Source organism: Petaurus breviceps, unplaced genomic scaffold (genome assembly GCF_028583685.1).
Source record: "Petaurus breviceps papuanus isolate PSGF00001 unplaced genomic scaffold, PetGlider_PUasm1.0 90919, whole genome shotgun sequence".
NCBI classification, from domain to species: Eukaryota; Metazoa; Chordata; class Mammalia; order Diprotodontia; family Petauridae; genus Petaurus; species Petaurus breviceps.
In genome coordinates this window covers 28,513,318-28,541,294 of record NW_027187378.1, presented here as the reverse complement: position 1 = coordinate 28,541,294, position 27,977 = coordinate 28,513,318, and the positions used below count along the sequence as shown (strand labels likewise).

The window sequence follows — 27,977 nt, the reverse complement described above, 5'->3', positions numbered from 1 at the left end:
CATGAAAACAGCTTGTGAACAGTTTTTGTGGTGAACTGGAACATAGGGCAGGGAGATTATTACTTGCATGAAGGTGAAAACTGAAGCCTTGTGAGTAGAGGAGATTGCTCGTGGAGGATTCATAGAGAGAGAAGAGATGATGGTTGCTTTGATCACCAGTAAAGCATTGGGTCTTGCAAGGAACTTTGGGTCCTCAGTGACCCAGGAATCAGTTGTTTATAGGACTGAAGGATGATAGAATCAGATATTATCTAGCCCAGAGGTGTCAAACATCTGGCTTTCAGGCCTGAATCAGATTAAAATGTAATTGGAAAATATTTAACATAATAAATAAAGATAGAATAAAATATAGATAATGTTCTTATGCCATTTTCTAAGTCAATATGCAGTATGCAAGGATCCTTATGTATTGTTTAGTGTCCTAGTTTCTGCTTGAAGATCTAGTCAACCTTTTCATGGTATAGATGAGGAGCTAGTCCTCTAGAAAGAATACATGACATGCCCAAGACCACAAAGATAAGTGGCAGAGCCTGAGTTAGAGCTAAATTCTTCTGACTTCAAGTCCCATACTTTGTACTGAATTACATCTGGTCTCTCCCCCATTAATAATAAACTGATACATTTCATTGTAAAGATATGGAGGATGAGATGATTCTCATCTGTGAATGAAGATTTTGGACAGGACTATTTCCAAAGTCCAATCCAAAAAGGTTCTTCTTTCTGACCCATCATTCTAATATGGGCTCCCTGAAGGAAGTGACCTTTGTTGAATGTTCATAAGAAGATCAGACATAACCAATCCATGCTATAGTGGAAATAGATTTGAAGTCAGGGCTTTCTGCTTCCCTCTCCAGTATTCCGTCCATATCATCACCTAGCTGCCTAAATTCAAGAGCTGTCCCTTTACCATCCTCATAGAGTTCTAGGTCTAGAGATGGAAGGGGGTGCTCAGAGGCCATCTATTGCAGCCCCTTCATTTTGTAGAGAAGATCCATGCTGATACTTGCTAGCCATGTAACCTTGGGCAAGTTGCTTTGTCTTTCAGGGTCTCAGTTTCCTCATCCCTAAAATGAGGTCAGACTATGGTCTCCAAGATCCATTCCCTTTTAAATATTCTGAGTCTATAAAGTACCTTGTTTCTTGGGTAGACCAAATGCTTTCCCATCAGGACTGCTCACAAGGGCCAGGTGACATGGCAGGGCCTGAGTGCCTCTCCAAATCCCAGTGCACCAGCTCCCTATTCCCCCTCCTAACACTCCCTTTGTCTCATACTGCACTGTCCCAGGGCCTTCTTGCTTTAGGAAACACTCAGACAGAGTTAAAACTGTATGAGGTCACTGGTTTGGCTCAGCTCTCTAACTCCCAGCTGTGTGGGTGAGGCAAGGCATTGGATTAGACTGTGTCACCACCTTGTGGTTCAATCAGGTCATTGCTTTCTCTGCATCCCTTGAATTTCCATGTCCTCAGATGACATAAGGAGGAAAAAAACCAAAACACTCCAGTAGAGATCCTTTGGGGATGGAGCTCGCCTCTTCATCCTCTACTTTTTTTTATTGCTTGGGAACACTCTGGCTTAAACAAAGGGAAACACTGTTGGGTTCTTTTTAGTATGGAACTGAAGATGGTACTTTCCGACAGGTGCTGGGAGCTAAGAGGAGGGGCTTCTGCTGAACAAAAATCAAACCAAAGAAATCAGGAAGGTTGGGACAGCCCCCATGCCTACTACAACTTTCCCAGGGGTAGAAGCTGCTGCAAGTTTCTCCAGCTGGTTTCTCATCCCTTCTCCAGCACTCCCCACCCCCCACCACTACCACCATCACCACCACCAATGCTACAGACTCTGCCCCTCAATCAATCAGCCAACCAACCAATCAACAAGTATTTATTGATTAGCTCCTATGAGGGAAGCCTGGAAGAAATCCCAGTCCTAGCAGCTTGGATTAGTGAGGTCTAGGCTCAGCCGGCAAAGAGAACAAGGCCAGCTCTCTGGGGCAGCTCTGTACTGTGCTCAGACTTAAGCAAGGGTACCAACTAAGCAACAAGGATGATGAGGGGAAGAGGAGGACAGCAGAGCCAGGGAGTATCATAGAGGAAAAGTCCTAGGCTGAGATTTAGGTCCTAGTCCCAGCTCTGGCACTAATTAGATGACTATGGACAAGTCATTTAGTCCCTTCAGAGGCCCCTCAGTTTCTTCACCTATTTAAAAAAAAAAGATTGGACTAGATCATTGGTTCATTGGTTCTCAAAATGCGACCTGGTGGCCTTGGAGGTCCCTGAATCCCTTTCAGAGGTCTTTGAAGTCAAAACAATTTTTATAATAGTAATTATGATGAATTTAAAATTTTAATATGGCAGATATCAATAGATACAGCCCATAGATACACTTCCTCGTCCTCAGTAAGTTTTTAAGAGTAGGAGGGGTCCTAAGACCAAAAAGTTTGAACACCACTTGATTCTTTGTATGTTCTTACTCCCACAATATGTCATGAAGCAGTATGATACAGTGGGGGCAGTAGTGACCCAGAAGTGATCAAGATTTGGCTCCTTACTCATTTCCCTGCCCTTTCTGTGACCTAAAGCATCAGTCTGTCTTTCATTGGCCTCAGTTTCACAAATGATGAAAAAGGAACATTTGTTGTTATTTTTACTGTAACCCTCAGCTTTTCTCATTTCCCCCACATTATACTTTCTGGTAAAACCCCAGAAGAGAATAATGAGGTAATACCAGGATTTAAATTCTTTCGGATGAGATATTATTAAAATACAAGACTGAATTCTTCTAGAAAGATGCCAGTTCTGTTCACTCAGCTCATTCTGGGCTCACTACCTTTTTTCCCTGCTTCTGTCATCTGTCATAGAGGTAGCTTCAGCAATTGTTTTTATTTCCTCTGATGAATCAGACAGGTGACTCAGAGTTAACCTCGCCCCAGGGCCTGTGACTAGGATGCAAAAAACCTTTGATAGCATTTCAAGCCCCTTGGGAGGCCAATTTCCTCTATTTGTAGACATTGCTGCCCAGTCCTGGGCCCAAACATGTATGCCATTTACCAGCACTCTTCAAAGCCAATGTGGATATGGGAAAGAAAGACGTCAGATACTTCACAAGTTGGTCTGGGTGAATGTGAACCTATGCCTACCTACCTATGACCTATTCAGTAACTTGTCTAGAGTCTGCAGCACCATGCATATGTATAATTAACTATAGGCAGCCTTGTAAGCTTTTTAAGGAAAAAGACTGTGTCTAATCTATCATTTCCAAGGCATCCTTTAATCTTTCCAATGATCAATCTCTCATATCCACAATATTGATATTCCAAAAATGCAGGTCTGACCCTACTCTAAAAGCTTCAATGGCTCTCCATTGCCTCTGGAATAAAATTCAAACTACTCTGTTTGACATTCAAAGCCCTAGCTTCTGTACTTTCTTTGCAGATTTATTTCTAATTATTCTCCCTCGCACAGTGTTGCAGCCAAACTTGCTATGCATGTGACATTCCATCTTCTGTCCCTGGGCTTTTGCATATATGGAGACCCTTTCCCTCTTCTCTCTTAGAATCCCTAGCTCTATACACTGCTCAGCTCCAGAGCTATCTCCTACATGAGATTTTTCCTGATCCCAGCAGCTATTCATGCTTCCCCCGATCCCCAAATTCCTTTGTGCAAATTTTGTATTACTACTGTGTCTCTGTTGTTTTTCTCTAGGACAATGTTAGCTCTTTGAAGGTAGGGGTTGTCTTTATTTCTATCTTTGTCTCCTGGGCCTGGCAAGCTCATTTGGGACTCACTTGGGGTTTCTTTGGTAGAGAGAATTCTCAGTGATGACACTCTTGTTGCCAATGTAGAGCAACACCTGTTCTGAAATTTATAGTATTAGAGCTTGAGTTGCCTGGTTAGGTTAAGTGACTTACCCAGGGTCACACAAATCAGAGCTAGACTTGAACCCAAGTCTTCCTGACACTATCTCTCATTGCCCTCTAGTAAATACATTTTTTTGGTTGTTGTTCAGGTGTTTTCTAGTCGTGTCTTATTCTTCATGACTCCATTTGGGGTTTTCTTGGAAAAGATACTAGAGTGGTTTGCCATTACCTTCTTCAGCTCACTTTACAAATGAGAAAACTGAGGAAAACAGGGTTAAGTGACTTGCCTAGGGTCACACAGCTAGTAAGTGTCTGAGGCCACATTTAAACTCAGAAAAATGAATCTTTCTGACTCCAGGACCAGCACTACATCCCCTGTATCACCTAGCTGCACAGTAAATACATAGTACATATGTAATAAATGTTTGTTTAATTGACTGGAATTAGCTTGAATGGTATTAATTTGAGGGTCAGAGAGGGGAATTGACTTGCCTGGGATGGCCAGAACAAGAACCCAAGTGCTCCCAATATTTCCTTTTCTTCCCCCAGCCCCCAATGTGATTGTTCCTTTGCTTGGATACACCATCTTTTTTTTTAATTAAAAATTTTTTAAATTAATTTGTTTACTTTTATTTTACAGGATTCAATTCCACAATTCCTTGAGTTTCACATTTTGTCACCCTCCCTCTCTTCCCCCCCCTCCCCATGGCAGCATATAGTCAAGTATAGGATCTGTAAATACTTTCACATTATACATTAGTCAGATTATAAAGACGAATTGTATCAGATGGAATGAAAAATGGTAAAGAGGCCATAAAATCAAACAAGAAAAGGAAAAAGATCAGGTATTTTGCTTCCATCTGGATATAAACTCAGTTCTTTCTAGTTCTTTCTCTGGATGCACACATTTCTCTCCATCATAAGTCTTTTGGGATTGACTTATATCACTGCATTGCTGAGAAGAGTCCAGTCTATCAAAGTTGGTCATCACACATATGTTGTGTCTGTAATTGTGTACAAATTTCTCCTGGTTCTACTCTTCTCACTCAGCATCAGTTCATATAAGTCTCTCCAGGTAAATATGAAGACCATCTGCTACTTGTTTCTTATAGCACAATAGTATTCCATAACATGCATATACCACAACTTGTTCAGCCATTCCCCAATTTATGGGCACCCCCTTAATTTCCAATTCTTTGCCACCACAAAAAGAGCTGCTATAAACATTTTTGTACATGTGGGTCTTCCTCCCACTTCTATGATCTCTTTGGGATATAACCCTAGGAGTGGTATTGCTGGGTCAAAGGATATGAAATTATTTATAGCCCTTTGGGCATAATTCCAGATTGCTCTCCAGAAAGGCTGGATCAGTTCACAACTCCACCAGCAATGCATTAGTGTTCCAATTTACCCACATCCTCTCCAGCATTTGTCATTTTCCTATTTTGTCATCTTAGCCAATATGACTGGTGAGATGTGGTACCTCAGGGTTGTTTTGATTTGCATTTCTCTAATCAATAGTGACTTATAAATTTCACTCAATTCTCTGTATATTTTAGAAATGAGTCCTTTATCAGAAACATAGGTTGTAAAGATTCTTTCCCAATTTCCCACCTCCCTCTTAATCTTGCTTACATTGGCTTTGTTTGTACAGAAGCTTTTCAATTTCATGTAGTCAAAATTGTCCATTTTACATGTCATAATGTTTTCTAATCCTTGTTTAGTCATAAAGTCTTTCCCTCTCCACAAATCTGACAGGTATACTATTTCTTGTTTTCCAAGACTGCTTTATACACCCATTTAGACTTGATTTTGGTATATGGTGTTAGATAATGGTCTATGCCCAGTTTCTGCCATACTATATTCCAGTTTTCTCAGCAGTTTTTGTCAAAGAGTGAGTTCTTATCCCAAAAACTAGGGTCTTGGGGTTTATCAAACAATAGATTACTATAGTTGTTGACTTCTGAATCTCATGTGCCTAATCTATTCCATTGATCCACTCCTCTATTCCTCAGCCAGTACCAAGTAGATCTGATGACTGTTGCTTTATAATACAGATTGCAATCTGGTATAGCTAGTCCACCTTCCCTAGCATTTCTTTTCATTAATTCCCTTGATATTCTGGACTGTTTATTCTTCCAAATGAATTTTGTTACTATTTTTTCTAGCTCTATAAAGTAGTTTTTTTGGTAAATTAATTGGTATGGCACTAAATATGTAATTTAATTTAGGTAAAATTGTCATTTTTATAATATTAGCTTGACCCAGCCATGAGCAATTGATATTTTTCCAATTAGTTAGATCTGACTTTATTTGTGTGAAAAGTGTTTTGTAGTTGTGGTCATATAGGTCTTGGGTTTGTTTTGGCAGGTAGATTCCTTACTGATTGTTTCTATAATTTCTTGTTTGACCCACTCATTAATTAGGATTAAATTGTTTAATTTCCAATTAGTTTTTAGTCTGTCTTTCCATGGCCCTTTATTGCATATAATTTTTATTGCATCATGATTTAAAAAGGATGCATTTAATATTTCTGCCTTACTGCATAGAATTGTGAGGTTTTTATGCCCTAGAATGTGGTCAGTTTTTGAGTATGTGCCATGAACTGCTGAGAAGAAAATATATTCCTTTTTATCCCCATTCAGTTTTCTCCACAGATCTATCATACCTATCCTCTCTAAAATCCTGTTCACCTCCTTAACTTCTTTCTTGTTTATTTTGAAGTTAGATTTATCAAGTTCAGAGAGGGGGAGATTAAGGTCTCCCACTAGTATAGTTTTGCTGTCTATTTCTTCCTCCAATTCTTTTACCTTCTCCTCTAGGAATTTGGATGCTATACCACTTGGTCCATATATGTTAAGTAATGATATTGCTTCATTCTCAATGGTGCCTTTTAACAGGATATAGTTTCCTTCCTTATCTCTTTTAATTAGGTCAATTTTTGCTTTTGCTTTATCTGAGATAAGGATTGCTACCCCTGCTTTTTTTACTTTAGCTGAGGCATGATATATTTTACTCCAGCCTTTTACCTTTACCCTGTGTGTATCCCTTTGTTTCAGATGTGTTTCTTGTAAACAGCATATTGTAGGATTATGATTTCTAATCCATTTTGCTATCCATCTCTGTTTTATGGGAGAGTTCATTCCATTCACATTTACAGTTATGATTGTTATCTGTTTCCCTCTATCCTGTTCCTGCCCCTGTTAATGCTCATATTTTCCCCCCTTCTCCCTTCCCCCTTAATAGTTTTCCTTTTGACCACCATCTCCCTCAGTATTCCCTTATCAGCCCCCCTCCCTTTTCCTCCCCCTTCCCCTTACTTCTTCCCTCCCTACTAACCACCCCACCCTTTCGTAGCCCTTTCCCCCTCCTACTGCCTGTAGGATATTTTTATACTTAATGAAGTATGTTATTTCTTCTTCATACCAAGAGTGACAAGAACAAATCTCATGCAAAGCTCCTCTCCCTCCCTTCTTTCCCTCTAAAATGATACTTCTTGCGTTTCTTCTCCATAGAGTCCTGTGCTTAACTGGTTGTTATTCCCTCCTTGCACTAGAACCAATGAGGGAAAAGCTCATATGATTCTCATCTCCCTCCCTTCTTTTCCTCTGCTATACTGTTTTATGCCTCTTTGTGTGGCATAATTTACCCTTTTCCACTTCATTCATTCCCTTTCTTCCATTGCAGTCCCTTTGTAGCCCTTAATAAGATTTTTTAAATTGTCATTTTGTGTATTTTATACTCATACCCTCTACTTGTCTATAACCAGTTTGCTCTTATCAAATAGCAGGGTGTGTGTGTGTGTGTGTGTGTGTGTGTGTGTGTGTGTGTATGTGTGTTTTCCTTGTTTACCTTTCTATGTCACTGTTGCATCTTGTAATTGGAGGTTGAATTTTCCATTGGGTTCTGGCTTTTTTATCAGGAAGGTCTGGAACTCTGTTATATCATTGAATGACCATCTCTTTGCCTGGAAGAATATGCTCAGTCTTGCTGGGTATGTGATCCTTAGTTGTAACCCGAGCTCTTTTGCCTTCTGGAAAATTGTCTTCCACGGCCTCTGATCTTTCAGTGTAGAGGCTGCCAAATCCTGTGTGATCCTCACTGTGGACCCTTGATATTTGAATTGTTTCTTTCTGGCCGCTTGAAGTATTTTCTCTTTTATCTGGTAGCTCTGGAGTTTGGCCACAACATTTTAAGGACTTTTCAGTTTGGGATCTCTTTCAGCAGGTGTCCGGGTGGATTCTCTCGATTTCTATTTTACCCTCAGGTTCTAGTATCTCAGGGCAGTTTTCCTTAATGAGCTCTTGGAGAATGTTGTCCAGTCTCATTTTTTCATCATGATTTTCTGGTAGGCCTATGATTCTCAGATTATCTCTCCTGGATCTGTTTTCCAGGTCAGTTATTTTTCCAATGAGGTATTTTACCTCTTTTTCTAATTTTTCATTCTTCTTGTTTTGTTTGACTAATTCTTGGTTCCTCATAGAGTTATTTGTTTCAATTTGGTTGATTCTAGTTTTTAGCAAATCATTTTCCTTGGTTAATTTTTGGAGGTCCTTTTCCATATCATACACTTTTCTTTTTAGAGAGATGTTTTCTTCATTATAATGTTTTTCTAATTCTGCTATTTTGGTTTTGAGAGAATTATTCATTTTGTCTTCTATCTCTCATTTGGTTTTCAAAGTTCCTTTTGATCTCATCTAGGAGAGCTTTCTGTGCTTGGGACCCATTCCCTGTTGATGTTTCAGCTGTGGGTGTGGAGTCCACATTGTCTCTGAGTTTGGTTCCTCCCTCTGAGGATAATAGGACTCCAGAGTCTTTGTCTTTGTAGTCTGCTTTCTACCCATTTTGAGGCAAGGCCCTAGCCACACCCTTCCTCTAGGGATCCCAAGCCTTTACTGTAGAGGGTTTTGCCCTGGGGCAATAGCTACTATGTTTTCAGGGTCAGAGGTGGGGGGTTGGAGCAGGTGAGGTTCACTCTGTCATCCTGGTCTTTGGAGATCCTGATAGGGGCTTTTTTTTTTTCTTAAATTTCTGGGCTATGAAGTGGTAGCCCCAGGAGTATTTGCTGTCCCGGACAGGGGCCCTGTATTTGGTTCTTACCTTGCTTTTTCCAGTCCCAGCCCTTTGGTGATAGGCCTGGTAGTGGCCCTTGTGGTTGGTGGGAGGACTTGCCCTCCTAGTTGATCAGGCCCCTTCCAGGCCTGCCTCTGGATCTGCCAGCTGCACCTTCCAGGCCACCATCTTTTTTTAATGCATTTACTTGTTTGTTGCTTTCTACTTCACCCATTCCACACTACGTAATACATAGGCTTCACTTTTCAGTGACTCTCTTCCTGCAACAGAACCCATACCTGGTGCTGACCTGGACTGTGACTCAAGAAAATAGGGGAATGGGAGGGGGAAAGATGATTTTTCCTGGTCTTGTTTAGGAGCTTGAAGCTAACATACATATAGCAGCCTATAAGCACACCATCTTTATCTGAGTTTTATGCCATGGACTGCACTTTTTGGGATTTCCTTTGCTCTTAAGCATGCTCTTGATAATGAAGGAAAAATGGGACCAGTGGATAAGACCAAACAAGAGAAGAGACCCAGATTCCAGGTATCTCTGCTTTCCAAATCCTCATAACTAAGGTCCTTAGTCATGCCTGCTAATATTTAGAGGCTACAGTGCTATTTTTGACAATATTGATCAATGGAATGGTTTTGAATGCCTCTTCTTTCAAAAGGGAAATTGATCTAGAGAAAAAGAAGGCATCAGTTCAACCTTCTCTGGACAGCTCTTTAAGAAACATGAGCTATCTGAACCATTCTATCAAAAGCCCATCTGAATTCTAAGGCAGCAAGAATAATTGTTAATTAAATGTTTAATTCACTTTCACAAATTCAATTCAACACACATTTTTTTGTGTGTGTGACTCTTCTATGTTTAAGGCATGGGAGCTGGAGATACAAAGATAGATAAAACATGGTCCCTGCTCTCAAGGAGCTTACAATTAAGCTTATGAAGGGAGTGTATGGGGAAAAGTTAGAAGAACAAGACACAGGAAACTATGATAAAAGGGAGAATGTGAAAAATGCAAAGGAGAGGTCCAGACAATATGTTATTAGACACTGGAGGAGGGAAGGATCACTTTCATCTAGGGAGAGATTACTTTCAGCTTCATGAAGGGGGAATGGAGTCAAACTGGGGAGGTGGAGAATGAAGCCCATTTATAGGCAGGGGGGAGAGTGTGAGCCAAGGCAAAGAGAGAACGTGAGCTCCCTGAGCGTAGGGACTATGGTTTTGTTTTTCCTTTCATCAGCAGCACCTACATCTATGTCTGATACATAGTGAGAATGTACTAAATGCTTGTTGACTGTGACTTTTAGGGAGACATGGCTAGAACTCTGAGTATATGTAGAGTAGTAGTCTTGAGATTAGGCTAGAAGCAGATTGGATCCTGGATAGGGAGGGCCTTGAATACCCGGTGAAGACCTTATTTCTTTAGTCAATTAGAACTCATAGACTAGTTTATAGTGAAATTTATGACCTAGTAGAGTTGTATTTTTTATAATGCATGGACAGTTCATTGTACTCTCAGGCCCCTTGTATAATTGATAAGTATGCTTCATTTCTGATGGTTTATAATATTATTTATGTTATCCATTCATTTATTTAACTGTCTATTTATTTATTGTGACATATTGTAGAGAGCTGTCTTTGGACACAAGACCTGGGTCCAAGGCCTTCTCTAACTTTGCTCCAGTCATTTTGCTTTCAATGCTGGGGGAAGCTCTCTAAGACTAAATTCCTGAGGTGTCTAACTGAATCAGTAGAAGGAGTTCCTCCTTCCTAGTTCCCTACAATGAAGGAATATGGGTCCTGACGAGAAAATTAATTAGGGGAATAAGGGAAGGGAATAAACACTTATGATGTTCCAGGTACTGTGTTGTGATTTTTTTTTTTTACAAATATTATCTCATTTCATCTTCAGTGATCTGAGGTAAGGTGCCATTATTCTTCCCATTTCATAGATGAGGAAACCGAGGCAGACAGAGGTTAAATGCTTAAACCAGTTTTGAACTTGGTTCTTTCAGGCTCAGTGCCTCTAATTAGTGTTTTTGTTTTAGGTCACATCTATGGAGCATTTGATCCCAAACTCTTGGCCACGAGTGGATTCTCCTCTCCCCCCGTATAATATAATACTTTTAGGGAAAATACAACCCACTATACAATGTGACTTCTAAGAATATTTTAAAACAAAAGCTTGGGTTACTTGTATTGCTTTTCTTTCTGTTCATACTACTGTCTTATCTGCCTTAGATTGGAAGTGTCTTGCTAGCTTCCTGCAGTGGTACAATCCCAGACATGGAGAAATGGTTTGTAAAAACTCGATGAATTGGTAGTGGTGATATTGGTGCTGGAGAGGAGGCTTTTGTGTGGATGCCTAGGTTAGGAGTCAGCACTACTTCCCCACTTGATCAAAGGTAAAAGTATGTTATAAGAGGAAGAACAACAGACTGGAAATAAAAATACAGTACCCTAGACCTAGCTCTAAAATTAACTAGCTGTGCAACCTTCAGCAAATCACTGAGTCTCTCTGGGCCTCAGTTTCTCCATATGCAAAATGGAGGGATGGGAGTAGATGATGTGTTCATTGAGCCCAGAGTCCCTGCTGATGACATTCCTTCTCTTGACAACACTTTCACTCATGCCCCTTTGCTCCCTATTGCCACTTTCAAACTTGCCTCCCACAAAGATAACTTTGATCTTGCCACCATCTATGTGTTCCATTTCTATTTTCATGAACTCCAAAATTCTTTGTAATCATAATCCTTTAGCATTACATTTCTCCCTATGCCTTAGGACCCCTACCCCTGCTCTTCATCCTCACTATGACCTCCTCCTACCCTCAGTTGTTTCCCAGGCCATCACTCCTGTACTGGCTATAACTCTTCTCCTCTCCCTGTTTTAGCTCCTCAGTGAACCAGTTCAATTCTAAACTTGCTTGTACCATTCCCCATAGCTATTGCTCCCATATCCCTTCTCCCTTTCTTTGCTAAATTCCTTGAAAGATCTGTTTATAGTAGGTACTTCAACTTCTTCTCCTCTCATTTCTAAAATCTATATTTGCTGACTTCCAACCTCATCATTCAACTGAAGCTGCACTCTCCAAAGCTATCAATTATCTCTTAATTGACAAATGTAATGGCCTTTTCTCAGTCCTCATTCTTCTTGATCTCTTTGCAGCACTCGACACTGCTGATCACCCTCTTCTCCCTAATACTCTTTCCTCTCCAGGTTTTTGTAACACTTCTGTCTTCTGATCCTCCTCCTACCTGCCTGGCTACTCCTTTTCAGTCTCCTCTGTTAGTTCTTCATCCATACCACGTCCATTAATCAGGGCTCTCAGGGCTTGGCCCTCTTTCACTTGGTGATCTCATCAGCTCCTTTGGGTTCAGTCATCATTTCTGTCCAGTTGATTCCAAGATCCGTATATCTAGCCCTTGTCTCTCTCCTGAGCTGCAGTCCTGCATCACTAATTGCCTACTGGACTTCTTGAACTGTATCTTTCATAAATAACCTCAGACTCAACATATCCAAAACAGAACTCATTATCTTTTCCCCAAAACCTCTTCTTTTCCAAACTTCTTTATTACCATCAAGGCCACCACTCTCCCCCCAGTCACACAGACAACCTCAGTGTCAACATCATGCTCACTCATTTCACATATGTAATCTATTGCCAAATCTTGTCACTCTACCTTCCCGCTACCTCTTCTATATATCCCCTTCTGCAGTCATACAGATACCAACCTATTTCAGGTCCTAATTACTTTTTGCCTAGACTACTGTATTAGTCTTTTAATTGATCTCTGTGGTTTAAGTTTCTCCCCATTCCAGTTCATTCTCCATTCAACAGCCAAAAGATTTTCCTAAGCATAGATCAAATCATGTCAGTCCCCTACATAATAAAATCCAATGGCTTTCTACTACCATCAGGATCAAATATAAAGTCCTCTGTTATTTCAAGTTCTTTAGAATTTGATCCATTCCTACCTTTCCAGTCTTATAATGTGCTCCCCTTAACATATTTTATCATCCAGCTATACTGGCCAACTTGTCATTCCTTGAACGTGACACTCCTGTCTCCAGTCCCCTTGCCTTTGCTCTGACTGCCCCCCATGCCTACGATGCTCTTCCTTTTTGCCTCTACTGCATAGTTCCCTTAGCTTTCTTTTAAGGATTTTAAATCTCCCCTTCTACCAGATGCCTTTTCCATTCCCCTTGGCTACTAGTGGCTTCCCCTGAAGTTACCTTTCACTATTTGGTGTATCTTTTGTACCTGATTATCTCCTTATTGTCTTCTTCATTAGAATTTAAACTTGAGGGCTAGGACTATTTTTACTTTTCTTTATATAAACAAAGTGTGGTATGGTAGAAAGACTGCTCGAGTGGGAGTCAGACGAATTAGGTCCAAAACTGAGCCCTGCCACTATATCACCTTGGATAAAATCACTTAACTTCTCTGGGAATCAGTTATCTCATCAGTAAAATTGGGAGGTTAAATTTGATGATCTCAAAGGTATCTTTGTGCTCTTAATCCATGATGTTATAATATTTAATAGTGTAGAGCAGGAAAGAGACCACTAACAGTTGAGGTGTGGATTGTAAGTAGCCAGGAGCTCCTCCAGAATTGTGGTGTACTTCTACAAGGCCCCACAATGTGTTCATTAGCAAAGAGGCCATAATAAATCTGCTAATCTTTTCTGGGACCAGACCTGAGAGTGAGGTTGCAGCTATAGAATCCAGGTTTCCTGAGAATGGATCAGGATACCCCAGAAGAATGTTCAGTAGGAGTATATTAACAAGATGCTATGTTTGCTAGATCTCCCCAACCTGAATCTTGTGCCTGAAGACACCCTTCCTCTGTGATTAACCAAATGAAATTTGGGAAGTCTAAAAGACTTAGAATATCAGAGGAAGATACTTCAGATCCCATCTTAGATGGCCAACCATGCCATTGTACAGATGAAGAAACTGAGATCCACAGAGAGGAAGTGACTTTTCCAAGGTCACAAGGCTAGTAACTGGCAATGCCAGGATTTGAACCCAGATTACTTGCCTTTCTGCCAATGTTCACTGTTCTCTTTCCCTAATGTAATGGGTGACACTAGATTTCTGGGGCTCCAGAGACATTCCCAGGGTACTGTCCATTATTCCAAGGGCAGAGGAGAGAGCATTCCTAAGTGCTGGTGAGGTAACTATCTTTAGGGTTTTGGCTTTGAAGGAACAAACCAGGTTGCTGCTCTATGGTCCTCTTTCTCCAACCCACACATGTTTTGTTTTGTTTTTTTCTGTTCTTCCCCTCTCCTTGCAGGTATATTCGCACGATGTACCTGGGGATTCAGAGCCAGCGGCAGAAGGAACACCAGCGTCGCTTTTATTGGGCTATGATGTACGAATATGCAGATGTCAATATGTTACGCCTCCTGGAGACCTTCCTGGAGAGCGCCCCCCAACTGGTGCTACAGCTCTGTATAATGATTCAAAAGAACAGCGCTGAAACGCTGCCCTGTAAGTGTCCCCCACCCCCAAGTCCAGCTTCTGGTTGACCCCCTTCTTTCTTCCCCTTAAACCTTCCCTTTTTGGGCATGGGCTACATAGCTATGGGCATTCCCATGAGAGAACAGTTAGTGGGATGCATCATGTCAGCCTGCCATCTCCCAAGCCCATTTAGGCACATGTCTTACACCCTCATGTTGATTGCTTGGCCATATCCTTGGAACCATGAGTATGTGTTTGTCCCTTTAAAACATGGGTAAGGGTAAGAGCTCATATATCCATCCTCTCATGCTCTTGTTGCAGACCTGTAGACCTTTATGTTCACACAGTATACTCACTTGTTACAAATACTCACATGAAGTCCTTATGTGTCCCAGCATGGGACATGGACGTGAACACCACTCTTTGTGGTACAGGAACATTAATATATACCCCTTCTCATTTTCCCCATGCTTATTTTACCCATATAGGAAGGAACTCAGCCATCAAAGAGTCTTGACAAAAATATAGCCATAAAGATCTGCCTTTTCTGGAGAGGGTCCCTAACATAGTAGACAGAGTGCTGAACCTGGAGTCAGAAAGTCAGTGTACTCTCCATTACCTCATGGATATCATGCCTAATAGAAAGAATATTGAACTCATAGTAAGGATACCTGGGTTTGAGAATAGGCTATGCCACTTATTAGCTATATGACCTTGGGCAAATCACTTAACCTCTGTGCCTCAATTTCCTCATCTGTAAAATGGGACTAGTCATACTTATACTCCTTATTTCATAGAGTTGTGAGAAAAGCACTTTATAGAATTATATAGAATTATTATTAATACTCTGAAATTATTAATGTTGTTAGAAAGGTTCTCTAGTCCTCTGAAAATCTTACCATCTACATATTACAGAAGTATGTGTATCTGTATGTTTGTGAGTAATACTGTCTCTTTGACTGTTTCTGATCCAGGGCAGCATTGTATCTGGGGAAAGCAGACAAGATTGGACCTTTCCCTGATCACTGGGGCCTCCTTGACTCTCTGGCTGTGTTCCTAAACCCTCTGGGTTCCTTGCTCCCATACACATAATTCGGAGTGACACCTAAGGGGATGCACAAAGCTTGATCAACCTTGTAGGGGACCCACTTTAGTTCACCCATCAGGCTCTAGGTTACTCCCATTTGCTGGCCATACCCTTACAGGAGTGGTGGGAACGACCAGTTGTACCCACATTGTTTGCTGGCAGAAGTGCCAGTCTTAGCACCTGAATTTCTCCTTAATGATAGTACCTTCTGCGATTATCTCCAGTTTATCCTGTATATATGTTATTTGTACTTAGTTTTTTGCATGTTGTCTCCCCCATTAGATTGTGAGTTCCTTTAGGGCAGAGACAGTGGGTTTGTTGGTTTGTTTTGAGTTGTTTTTGCCATTTTGTTCTATCCTCAGTAGTTAGCATAGTGCTAGGCATACAGAAAGTGCTTAATAAATGCTTGTTAACTTGACTAGAATCACTGCACAGCTAAATATTGACTCAATTACTTTTTTTCCTGACCCATGACAGTTTCTTTTTAGTGTATGGGTTCTGTAGACAAGAAATTCCATAGCAGAAAGGAAGGAGTTCACTTTAGGAGAAGAAGCCTCATCCATTTGGGCTAGTGAGCTAGACCCTGCTGTTTGGAGTCAGGCCATGGTCTTGGCTTGTACTCAAGCTTTGGTAAGACTCATCTCCTCTGTCCAGGTCTCTCCTTGTTCTGAATGGCCTTCAGACAGCACTGTCAGCTCCACCTCCCGGGTGTAAATAACAGTGATGACTAGAGAAGCTAAAAGAGCAAGGTTAGTATCCTACGACAGTTATGACCCCAGATGGCCAGCAGGAAGCTGTGCGTGACTCCATCTATAGTTAGAACTGCAACACCATCTTAATGGGGAACAGGTGCTACAGAAGGAAAAGAAAAGTGTGGCTCTCCAGGACTCCTTTCCTCCTGGAGGACCTCTGCCTACTGCCCTTACCTCACTCATTCCTGCATTGAGAGGTGGCCAGAAAGGATTGGGGAGTGGAAAGAGGACCAGGAGGGGATAGGGCCAAGCAGAGAAACTAGGCGAGCCATTGGGCTGATAGTGCTTCCTCCACCTCTGAAGTACTGGGAAATAATGTGAATTCTTGTTTTAGAGGGCCCTGGAGGAAGGATACCCCATGAAATGCAGTCAAGCATTTATTAGTTATTGTTTAGTAATGATTAGTTCACTATGTGCCAGGCACTGTGCTGACTGCCAGGGACACAAAGAAAAACAGAAGCACAGTTCCTGCTCTGAAGAACCTTGTGTTCTATGTAGTCCCAAACAGGTTCTTGTAGATGTGTCTGCTACAGAGGCCTGGCCTTGGGAGAACGCTTTCTGGGGACCTTTTTACTGAAAGGTGTTCTGACTTTTGGCAGCTTCCCCAGGCTCTGGTAATGCTGTAGTGAGTGCCCAGGGATAATAGAAGCCAAGTCAGTCTCTCAGTCAAAAAGCATCTGGGGATACAGTGAAAGGCAACAAAAAAAAAAAGGTCCCTACAACTATGTATATATAGATAAAAGTAATCTCAGAAGGAAAGGACTAGTGATAGGGTAGCGGTAGGCGAGAGAAATTGGGAAAGACCTAGGATTTTACCTAAGTCACAAATACTCCAGGAATAGGGGACAGCCCATGAACCAAATTCAAAAGACAGTGTCTTGTGTAAGGAATAGCAAGAAGGCCAGCCTCACTTGTACAGGGAATGAAACAAAGTGTAATATTGGAAAGGTGGGAAGGAGTCAGATTGTGACAGGGTTTAAATGATTCAGAACCCTGGAGTTTATTGAGTGGGTGAGTGGCATGATCAGATTCACACTTTTTCATATATTTTATTTTTGTCTAATTATGTGTAAAAACAAATTTTTTACATTCTTTTAAAATTTTTTTGAGTTCCAAATTCATGTTGTAAAAGAAAGCATAGACAAAACCCCTCAAAAACCCAAACCTTGAGAAAAATAAAGTTAAAAAAAAGTATGCTTTGATCTGCATTCAGACTCTGTCAGTTCTTTCTCTGGAGGGGGATAGAATTTTTCCTTGTGAGTCCTTTGGGATTGTCTTGGATCACTGTATTGCTGAAAAGAGCTAAGTCATTCATAGTTCTTCATCGTACAACGTTGCTATTACTGTGTACAATGTTCTTCTTATTCTGCTCACTTTGTATCAGCTCATGTAAGTGTTTCCAGGTTTTTCTGAAAGCATTGTGTTGTTTCTTTTTTTTTCTTTTTGGAGGGGGAAAGGAAGGGCAATTGGGGGTAAGTGACTTGCCCAAGGTCACAGCTAGTAAATGTTAAGTGTCTGAGGCCGGATTTGAACTCAGGTCCTCCTGACTCCAGGGCCGGTGCTCTATTCACTGCACCACCTAACCTCCCCTTGTTTGTCATTTCTTACAGAACAATAGTATTCTATCACAATCATATACCACAACTTGTTCAGCCATTCCCCAGTTGATGGACATCTCAATTTCCAATTCTTTGCCACCACAAAAAAGCTCCTATAAATATTTTTGTACATATAGCTCCTTTTCCTTTTTGTCTTTTTAAAAATCTCTTTGGGATACAAACCTACTGGGTCAAAGGGTACACACATTTTGATAACTCTTTGGGCATAGTTACAAATTGCTCTCTAGAATGGTTGGATCAGTTCACACATTCACCAGTAGTGCCTAAGTGTCCCAATTTTCTCCCATTTCCTCCAACATTTGTAATTTTCCTTTTTTGTCATATTAACCAATCTGATAGGTATGAGGTAATACTCAAGGGTAATTTTAATTTGCATTTCTCTCAGATTCACACTTTTGAACATCTTTTTGGTAGCTGAGTAGAGGATAGACTGGAATGAGGGAGAAACTTGAGGCAAGCTGACCAATTAGCAGGCTATTACAATAGTCTAGGTGTAAGATTCCATGAGCCTACACCAGTATGGTGGCTGTGGGAGCAGACAAAAGGGGACATCTATGAGAAATGGTATGAAGGAAGAAATGACCAGATTTAGCAGACTGGGTATGTGGAGTGAATACAAGAAAGCACTTGAGGCTGCCCTTCACAACAGTAAGGAAGAGGAGAGCATTTAGGGGTAAAAGATCATGAGTTCAGTTTACCTGAGCCAGGGCTAACTTTGCCTGGGCATCTGTAGGTTCTGTGGAACTCCTGACCCTGTGCTCTGCATGGGCAAGCAGAGCTGGTGCTATACCTGCAGGATATTATACAGGGCTGGGACTCAGAGGAGAAGACCATTTTTCTCTTTTACTAGCATCTCCTCTTAAGGCTGCTGTGAACTTCCTACGTGACTCCCATCCTTACTGCTCAAGATACATTTTAACTATCTCTACTCCCCTGCCATATACCTACATACAGAAAGGACTCAGATATAGGAGAAACTTAGCTAGGCTGACTTCTTGTATCCTTTTGCCACCTTCCAACATATGATCATCCAAGGGGCAGGGTTTGTGCTAGTAGGTATCTTGGAAAGAGGTAGCAGGCCCCAGGTGGATGTGCAGCCCTCAGCTTTGGTTAGACCCACTCTCTCTTCTGGCTTCTTCCTTTTCAGAATATAAACATAGGCAGACTGGTCCTGGTCTTCCTTCCTGGAGAGCAAAATCAATAAGGAAGCTCATGGTGTTTCTCTGCCAGTCAATTACAGCAGCAGTCGAAGGCTGCAAAACTCTCTAATTCCACTTGTTACGCTGGGGCACTGGAGGAGGTGAGGAGCCCACTGTAGCAGCAGATGGGTGGCATATGTTGCTAAAGGCAAGCAGTATGGGGGAAAAGAGGTGGCAGGAGTGAGAATGGATTCTGAAATCCCCACCATCAGTCGGAGTTAGCCAGAGCCATCCTGTGGCTTTTGACAGCCAGGGTTGGGGCTGCTATTTCCTTTGAGAGTTCAGAGGATCTCTTCAGTCTTGAGAAGGCTGAAAAGTCTTAAAGGCCCTGCCAATCCTACTTTTATCCTGTTCCTGCTAGCTTAAATCTTGGAAGTTACATATGAGTGAGGCTGGACTCCTCAGGAGCCATGGAAATAAACCTAACTCCCCATGTCAAGGGCCTAAGGTGATTTCACTAATCTAGGGAACTCTTGGAAAACAAAACTCCCTCCATCAGTGCAGGTTGGCACCTCAGGCACTGAAAGGTTAAAGAGCTCATCCAGGGTCATACAGACAGAGGCAGGATTTGAACCCAGACCTTCCTGGTTCTGATGCTGGCTTGCTATTTATTCCACATGGCCTCTCATATCTGCCTATTTTTGCCTTTCTTTGTATTCCTAGTATTTAGCAGAGTGCCTAGTATTATATAATAAATGCTTGGTGACAGACTGACTGCTTGTATAAGAAGAACAAGAAACTGGATAGATGACACCATGATTTTTAAATTCTTTTTCCGCCTTTTTAAAAACTGAGAACATGTCTCTAACAATTCCACAGCATTCATTCAACAATCATTTATTAAGTCCCTGTTATGTGCAAAGTGCTTTGCTGGGCGCTGGGGGTGATGAAGACTCAGCTCCTCTCTTCAAAGGCTTAGAGTCTAATGAGGGTGGGCATAAGCCACATATATATCAATATCTAATATAACTGGATAATTAATGTAGATCAGAATAGAAGGGGCACAAATTGGTATGTGAAGTTTGGAGAAGGAAACATCTACAGACTAGAGGGATCAGGGAAGGCTTCATGGAGGAGGTAGCATTTGAGATGAACTTTGAGGGACTGGTGAGTTTTTGAAAGGCAGATATGGAGAGAGGAGGGCATTGTAGGGGAGTAGGAAAAAATGTGAGCAAACGAAGAAAGGTGGGGAAGTTCGAGATGTGTACAAGAGATTGGGCAGGAGTTGATGTATGTGCAGATAAATAGCATGAGATAGGGTTGGAAAGAAAGGTAAGTGTCAGGTTGTAGGGGGTCTTGAATGACAGTGTAAGAAGTTTGGTTTTTACTTGGGAGGCAATAGGGATCCACTAAAGAGTTTTGAACAAAAGAGGGATATGTTCAGATCTGTGCAGCAGGAAGATTAGTCTGGCAATACTGTAAAGTCACGGGTGGGAGCAGAGAAATACTGAAGGGCAAAGAGACCTTTGGGGAGGATGTTTCAGTAGTTCAGGGAGAATACAGTAAGAGCCTCTGTAACAGTGATAACAGTGAGCATTTTAGAGAGAGAACAGACTAACTAGACACTACAGTCAGAATCAGCGGGATAAAGATTATTATGCTGCCTAACATGACAAAAGGAGCATCTGAGTGACAGAAGGCAAATTCTAGTACTTGACCTGCCACTCAATTTACCCATTTGACCTTGGGAAAGGCCTTTCCCCACTGAGACTCAGTTTCCTCATCTGTAAAATGATAGTGTTAACATAGATTCCCTCTAAGATTCCTTCCAGCTCTGACATACATGCTATGATTCTATTTTCTGCAAGTAAATGTTTCTGTCTTTTTACCTCAGTAATCTGGAGATCAGGAGAAGGAAACCTGAGGCAGCATGAGAGAAATAGTAGGGCAAGGGCAAGTTACTCTATATTTAAGACAATCCACGAGAAGAAGGTGGGCCAAATGGAATTGTTTGCCATAAAGATGATTTCATAAAACATTTATAAAATGTCCTCATGAAACCTAATACAAAATCCAGAGCAGTAACTAGTCAGGGGCCACTAGGATTTTGCCCCTGGGTAGAGGACACAAAACATTAACATATGTATTCTTAAAATAAATAAATATATACCATTCATGTCTTTATTTTGAATTCCAAATTCTCTCCTTCCCTCCTCCAGTCCTTCTCCCTACCCACTGAGAAGGCCAGCAATATAATACCCATTATACATGTAACACATGTACTCCAACAGAAAAGGGAAACACAAAAAATGAACTCAGAGAAGAAGCCGAAAAGAAGATGTCTGGGCTCCTGGAAGGTGTGGGGACAGCAAACTGTTCATACCCATCCTTTCCCCATCCTTCCTATAAAGAAATCTCCAACACCCTCTACCAGGGGTGGGGAACCTGTGACCTCGAGGCCACATGTGGTCCTCTAGGTCCCTTAATAAAAGGATTTCTTCTTGTGAAGTTCGGATTCAGTCCAAGGGCTGTACTTGAGGACCTAAAAAGGACACATGTGGCCTTGAGGCTGCAGGTTCCCCATCTCTGGGCTACCCTGTTCCCCTCCCTAGGGCTTTTATTTCCCTCCTTCTTTCAAAGGTTGACCAAACTCTATCTTCCCCTCCCCCTTTAAGGATGAATAATAATCTTAGTACTACCTTCAGTCTTCTACAATTTATGAGGGAAAACCTTAATAAGCCCTCTCTGATGGAGTCTAAAGAGCGTGGGACTCTACCTGCCATACGTTGGACTAGATGTTTTCTGAGATCCTATCCCCTAAGCCACTAAGATAACTAATTTCCCTGTCTGCCTAACTGAACATGTCTTAATTACTTTTATTATTTTCCTATCACAAATTACAAAAATGATTTGAGTAAATAGCCCTTGTTCCTGGCAACACTTGGTGCTGCTTGCCCTAGGTGCCAAAACTATCAGTTATGGTTCTGACAAAACCTAGCCAATCTAGCTCCTTTGCCAACAGTAAGCATAACAGTGTTTTGTGTGTGCCCATTCCTGGTGAGGGAGATAGTAACCCAGGAATCTTGTTGGCGTCAATTCTCTCTGGGATTTCCCCATTACTGTACTGTCCAACTGTACTGTTCATATAAAGGAATGGGAGGTGTAACAATAATTTAACTTGTTCACAACAATGTTGCTACCTCATGAAGAGTTACCCTCCTTTCTAGCTGCCTCAATTTACTTTTCGTGTGGTCAGAAAAAGGTACAGTTATGGTCCTCAGGTGACCTTCAGTAGTATCCTAGCAAATGCCCTCAGGTGACCTCATGGGCTTTTTATTTGTAAGAGCTTGTCAAAGTCTTTTTTTTTCTCTTCCCTCCTCACATATATAAAAGTATGAGAAATGAAGTAGTCTCTCTTACTCATCTCCACTTGGTATTTTCCTGCTTTTTTTCTTTTTGAAAGAATTCACTCTAATCTTCCCTTCCCTTGGTCCACATTCCAATCTCCTTGTGCTTAATTAAGCCAAATTATTCAAGATGTTTATCCACTTGGCAGACCTGGTAGGTCAGGGTCTAAAACCTGATTCATTGTCCTTGCTATTAGATTATGAAGTTCTCTTCATGCCTGAGACTGCAATTAGAGACATGATTGTCCCTGAGCAAGAGATGGCTTTTGCCCTGAGCAGACTGGGGTGACACTGACTTTATCAGCTGAACTTTTCCCTTGTCTTCCAAATGGGTCAGATCTCCTGCTATGTGAATTATTTAAATATTAGCCTGCTTTTACTTCTTTACTCTACAAACCAACAGCTTGAAGAGAACTGGACTTGGAATCAAGAGACCTGCCTGCATTTTTGTCCTGGTTCTGTAAATAATTGTGGGCTATTCTTTGTGATCTTACACAATTTTCACTGAGAGTGTTAGGTGATTCAGTAGATAGAGCACAAGATGTGGCATTAAGAAGGCCCTGAGTTCAAATTTGGCCTCAGACACTTACTGGCTATGTGTCCCTGCACAGTCTCTGTTTGCCTCAGTTTCCTCATCTGTAAGATGGAGATAATTATAACTCCTACCTCCCAGGATTGTTGTGAAGATCAAATGATATTTGTAAAGTATTGTGCAAATTTTAAAGTGCCATATAAATTGTAGGTAGTAGAGATGGTGGTGGTAGTGGTGGTGATAGTAGTAATAAAGTAATTTCTTCCCTTTGGCCTCAGTTTCCTCATCTGTAGAATTAGGGTGTTGGACTAGAAGATCTCTCAAGTTCCTTCAGCTCTGACATTCTCTAGGTCTCTCATTCTATTCATCTGAGACTGAGCCAATTCAAATCAACAGAACATTGATTAATCCCTACTACATATAAGGTACTGTCCTAGACTCTGAGGACACAAGAGCAAAAAAATCCAAAATGAAATAACCTCTGCCCTTATGACAATTGTATTCTCCTGGAGTTGACAGTTGTTTGCAGGTCATTCTTTTCAATTTAGCACATATTTTTTTAAGTGCTTCTGTTCAAGGCAGTGTTCTGAGTGCTGAAGAAGAAACAAAAATAAGTAAAGGGTTGGGGTTAATAACCTGGTGGTCAGTCTCTAATCAGTCTTATGTACTAAATGACAAAAATAAGAAAAAGAAAGACAGTCCCTGCCCTCAAGGAGCTTACATTCTAACTGGGGAAGACAATATAAAAATGGAAACTAAAAAGTAGGGGTTGGGGTGGGAGCCACCAGGGAATACCTGGAAAGGGGGCATGATGTTCCATGGAATCAAAACTAAGCTGATGGAAAGTAGAGAGTTGCACCAGGGTGGTGGAAGTATAAGAGGAGAGAAGGGTACATATCTGAGAGATTTTACAAAGGTAGAAATGACAGGATTTGACAGTTGATTGGATGTGGGAGATGAGAGAGAATGAGAAGTAGAGAATGACACCCAGATTGGGAAGCTGGCTGAGTGGGATGGAATGGTGGCACCTTTCACAGTAATAGGGAAGTTAGGGAGAAGGAACTCAGTTTTGAACATAGTGAATTTAAGATATTTTCAAAGACATCCAGTTTGAAATATCAAGTAGACAATTAAAGATGTGAGACCAGAGTTCAGGACTGGACAAATAAATATAAGAATCATCTGCCTAGAGATGATAATTGAATCCATGGAAACTGATGAGATCACTAAATGAAATACATTTGAGGGAGAAGAGAAGATGGTTTAGTGTAGAGCCTTGGACAACACTCATAATTAATGGGTGTAACTTGGATAGAAATCTAGCAAAGGAAACAGAGAAGGAGTGGTCAGACATAGGAAGAGAACCAGGAGAGATCAGTGTCATGAAAAACTAAAGAGAACAGTTTCAAGGAGAAAAAGGTGATTGACAGTGTCAAAGGCTACAGAGAAGTAAAGACTGAGAAGAGGCCCTTAGATTTGGCATTTGAGGGATCATTGGTAACTTTGGAGAGAACAGTTTCGGCTGACAGATGAGGTTAAAAATCAGGTTGTTGAGAGTTAAGAAGGAATAATAGGAAAGAAAGTAGAGGCATTGATTTTATATGGTTTAACCAGAAAAAGAAGGAGAGCTATAAAAAGATAGCTAGCAGGGATGGATGGGTGCATGGATCAAGTGAGAGTTGGGATTTTTTAAAGGATGGGGGAGACATGGATGTATTTGTAGGCAATAGGTAAGCAACCAGTAGATATAGATTGAAGATAAGTGAGAGAATGGGGATGATAGTCTCCAGGAGGGAAAGGAAAAGGCCAAGGAGACATTGATTTGTCCAGCTCTCATCCCAAGATGAGATTTTACTATTTTAAATAGTAAAAGCTTGTTATTTTGACTTTTAGACTTCGTAGAAGCAATAATGAGATCTTTTCACAGAATTACCAAATTGGAAGGTAACCCAGAGGCCATTTAATCCAACCAATATATCCTCTCTATAACATACCTGACAGGTGGTTATCTAGACTTTGTTTAAAGGCCTTTGAAGAAAAAGAACTGAGGTTGGGGGCTAGGTGGCGAAGTGAATAGAGCACCAGTCCTGGAATCAGGAGGACTAAGTTCAATTCCGACCTCAGACACTTAACACTTACCCCAATTGCCCTGCTTTCCTCCCTCCAAAAAGTGGGGAAAAAAAGAAAAGAAAAAACTTACTACTTCCCCAGGCAGCTCATTCCTCTATTTGTTATCAGGGCTTTGTTTATATCCAGTCCAACTCTATCTTTCTCTAATGTCTATTCATTATTCCTGTTTCTGTCATCTGGAGCCAAGTAGAAATCTAACATACTTTCCACATATTTTCAGATACTTGAAGACAGCTATTAGGTGCTCCTTAAGTCTTCTCTTCTCTAGATTAAATGTCCTTCGTTTCTTCAAGGAATCCTCACATGACATGGTATTTGCCTCCCTGGTGCTATTCATTCATTCATTAAATCATTCATTCATTTATGATGCCTCATCCTCTCACCATCCTGGTCAACTTGTATGGACATACCACCATCCTTGTAATGTAGAAGGTTCAGGTTGAGTGAAGGTCCAGAGAAGCAGCCTTGGCTAAGATGAGGAAGAGAAAAGTCCTTAGATGATTTTCTCCAGAGCTGGTGTGCAGCTAAGTGAGCTATTTAAGCACTGCAGGCTTTCCCCCCAGTGTCAGTAGAGTCCACTGGGAGATCTGCTTGAAGCAGTTCTTAGTTGATGACTTCCATTCCAAGCTGTTGGGTACATCTGTGTTCCCATTTTGTTTGTTTTCTAATAGAGTACACTGAGAGAACAGGAGTACCTGTGTTGTTAACTGGGGTGGCAGTGGATAAGGTAGATTTAACTAAGCTATAGAAACAGCTGTTCAGTGATATCTAGACAGCATTCTATGGGAATCTACATAGGAAAGGAGTCTGTTTTATATCATAATATGACATATCTAGATGATGTCTTTTATCTGTTGTTTGTATTTGTTATAGCAATCAGTAAAGTGTGTCCATGCATATATCCATGTATAGAATGTAGAATGAGGCTACTCGCTTACTTCCAAATGCTAAGAGCAGAAATTTATACACATTTATGCTGTATACACATTTATACGGCACTTTATAGTTTACAAAGCACTTCCCTTACAATTCTTTGAGGTATGTTGGATGAGTATCATTAACTCCATTTAGAGAAAACTGAAGGTCAGAGAAGTTGTAACTTGCTTGCCCATGGCTAAAGAATTATTAAGAGCCTGAGCAAGAACTCAGACCTACACGTTTTGATTCTAAGGTTGCACAAATATTTGCAGTCAAGGACTTAAGGCAGCAGGTGCATGTACTTCTACCTTGGTTTTGATTATATTTAGTCTGGTAGTAGGGGTAGCTAGGTGGTACAGTGGATAGAGTGCTGGGCCTGGAGACAGGAAGGATTATCATCTTGAATTCAAATCACAAGCTGTGTGACCCTGGGCAAGTCACCTAACCCTGTTTTCCTTAGTTTCCTCATCTATAAAATGAACTGGAGAAGGAAATGGCAAACCACTCTAATATCTTTGCCAAGAAATTCCCAAATGGGGTCACAAAAAAGTCAGACACAACTAAAACAACAAGAACAACAAGAAGTGTGGTACAACAGAAAGCTCTTTCAGTTCATGTCCTTGGTTTTTCTCCTTGAAAGCCAGATGGGTAACATGGTATAGTCAAAAAAGCATTGATTCAAAGTCCAAAGACCTGGGTTAAAATCCCAGATGTGTTACCTACTCATGATAAGTTGAATTTAGTGTTTTCTAGGGTCAGGTTTCTTCTTTGTAAAAGAAGAGCTTTGGGATAAATTATCTCTAAGGCCTCGCTGTAGAAGTAACATCCTATAACCACAGGTAGCACAGTTAACCTCTCTGAACCTCAGTTATAAAACGGAGCTAATGATGCCTAACTATCAGGGCAATTGTGGGAACTGAATGAGATCATGTATGTAAAATGCCTTATAAACTGTAAACTATAAAATTATAAAGATAGAACTATAAAGATATAAAGTATAAAATACTAAGTCAGAATTTTTAGTATTCTTTTACCTACACTCTCACAAAACTGGTTATGATTACTGAAATGAGAACCAACTCAATTCCTGCCATCCACCAAGCTACTTTGGACCTATCAATCAATCGATAAGCATTTGTTAAACACCTGCTATGTACCAGGCCCTGTGCAAAGTTCTGGGGATACAAAGAAAGTCATAACCAGTCCCTGCCCTCATGGAGCTTATATTGTAGTGGGAGAGAAAACATGAATATAAATAGGTCCACAGAAGATACATACAGAGTAGATGGAAGGGAACCTTAGAGAGGAAGGCTATATATATAGCAGCTGAGGGGACTAGGTGTAATGTAATGCCAAGGAAAGGCAACTTCCCAAGGTTCAAAATACCAGCATAGGTGCTCTCCATTTTATTCAGTGACAAACCAAGAACAGAGACATCATTCAAAATACAGCATTTACTAAGTGTGATTAAATAATCTCCAAGTACTACCCCACCCCAGGACCTTCCAATCATTCAATCAATTACAAAGTCCCTGTTCTAAATACTACTCCACCCCTAGGCTGTACCTTCATTTAGTCCACCACAAAGCCCCTCTTCTCAAATGGATATTAGTTTCCAATCTAAGTAAAGTACATTCATTTGTTCAACCACAGAACACAAAAAGTCAAAAGTTCCCCACCCCTGGATCACAATTGAATCTACCCCAGAGTTACATCAAGTTTAAGCACAGCACTTAATACCCAAATGGAGGTCTTTTCTTCATCTTGACACTAGGCAAGTTCTCAGCAATCTTAGTTCCTGGGGAGACAAGGCTTAGCAAGGCCACAAGATACATTGCCAGTCCCTTCGTTAATTCATCCTCTGTCTGTAGAACAGTCCTAGAACCCCTGAAAACATTAGCAAAACCCTTTCCCAGGATTTCTGTAAACATACAACAAGAAAATCCTTCTTCAGGGCTTCTGAACCAACAGAAAGGTTCCCAGACCCCTGCAACAACAGCACTGT

General features: G+C 41.0%; 1 protein-coding gene across 1 annotated transcript in view; it reads left to right on the top strand.

Moving 5' to 3' along the window:
• The window catches only part of LOC138152194 (XK-related protein 6-like), a 68,026-nt gene that overhangs the window by 16,543 nt on the left and 23,506 nt on the right, over window positions 1-27,977 (top strand). The window contains exon 2 of the mRNA XM_069075970.1: window positions 14,222-14,418. Within this exon, the coding sequence (XP_068932071.1) occupies window positions 14,222-14,418 (197 nt within the window). The remainder of the gene's footprint in view (window positions 1-14,221; window positions 14,419-27,977) is intronic.